Source organism: Mandrillus leucophaeus, unplaced genomic scaffold (genome assembly GCF_000951045.1).
Source record: "Mandrillus leucophaeus isolate KB7577 unplaced genomic scaffold, Mleu.le_1.0 Scaffold13, whole genome shotgun sequence".
Taxonomy (NCBI): domain Eukaryota; kingdom Metazoa; phylum Chordata; class Mammalia; order Primates; family Cercopithecidae; genus Mandrillus; species Mandrillus leucophaeus.
This window is the reverse complement of record NW_012101254.1, coordinates 306,725-307,857: the sequence shown is the minus strand read 5'-3', so window position 1 is coordinate 307,857 and position 1,133 is coordinate 306,725. Positions and strand designations below refer to the sequence as shown.

General features: G+C 48.6%; 1 protein-coding gene across 1 annotated transcript in view; it reads right to left on the bottom strand.

The window, feature by feature from the left end:
• CAPN14 (calpain 14) overlaps positions 1-1,133 on the bottom strand; it is a 42,017-nt gene that overhangs the window by 7,174 nt on the left and 33,710 nt on the right. The window contains exon 17 of the mRNA XM_011972545.1: positions 663-727. Coding sequence (XP_011827935.1) covers positions 663-727 — 65 coding nt within the window. The remainder of the gene's footprint in view (positions 1-662; positions 728-1,133) is intronic.

Genomic DNA, 1,133 nt, shown 5'->3' with positions numbered 1-1,133 from the left:
GCCTGTACACCTAATCCTGCACTGTCTCTGGGTTTCTGCAGACTGTTTTTGTTTTTACAACCCCCCTTAGGCTATCTATTCAATATGCCTCTCCATAGTATGGATGATCAAACATTGATTACAATTATCCACTTAGAAAAGGAGTGCGTTTACTAGAAAAATTGCAGGGCTGAGAAACAGGACAGCTGAGTTTGTGGCATGTTGTTTAACTTCCCTTAGCCCTGGTTTCCTGATCTGTGCATGGGGGCAGCCACCACCTAGTTATTAAACGGAAAACATAGGGCCCCAAGGCTTTTGCAAAGGCTCTTGTAAACCTGGAGAGCTGTTACTAACCACCACCTTCTAGCTGCCTCATCCTCATTCCCAGGAAATGACATTATTGTGATAGATGGCTGATATTGGTCACCTATTAGATGATAACTCTGACCCCAGCATTTTACCTGTATTATCTCATTTGCATTCCCACATTAATCCTACCAAGTAAGTTTCAACACTCTCTCCATGCTTCAGATGAGCATCTGGATGCATAATGAAGTTCAGTGACTTGTCCAGGATCCCACAACGAGCACGGGTTGGGGTTGGGATTCAAATCCACTCTGTCTAGCTCCAGAGTGAAGCTCTCAACCGACAGCAAGCATCCACCCACAGACCTGAAAGGATACGTCCAGTAAGGCCAGGATACCCTGGCAGGCTTCCAGGCTAAAGAAGGGCTGTCTGCTCCCCAGATCTGTGAAGGAGCAGAAAGAGTTCACATGGGGGCTGGCCCCAGGTCTGCACACCCCTTTTCTGAGCAGGAGGAGGCAGTGCTGCGTGGGCCAGCTGTGGGGTCTGATGACCACAATGTACATGGGCTTGGAAGAGTGAGAACGGAAGGCAGTAGAGAGACAGGGGGTGATGGTCATTCCTACACCCATGGAGAAAGTCAAATGCTGTAGGGGACGCCTGGTATGGCTTGGGTTTGCTTACACAGAGGGCCAAATGAGCATGCCCTTTGTACCTGGGGAGGGCCAGGATCACAGAGTCGAACTCCCAAATCTCAAAGAGATCCAAGAGGTCAACTTTTTCCAGCTCCCACCTGAATTGGGGGATTCTTTCCTCAGGTTTCCTTCTTTCCTTCTTTCCTTCTTTCCTTC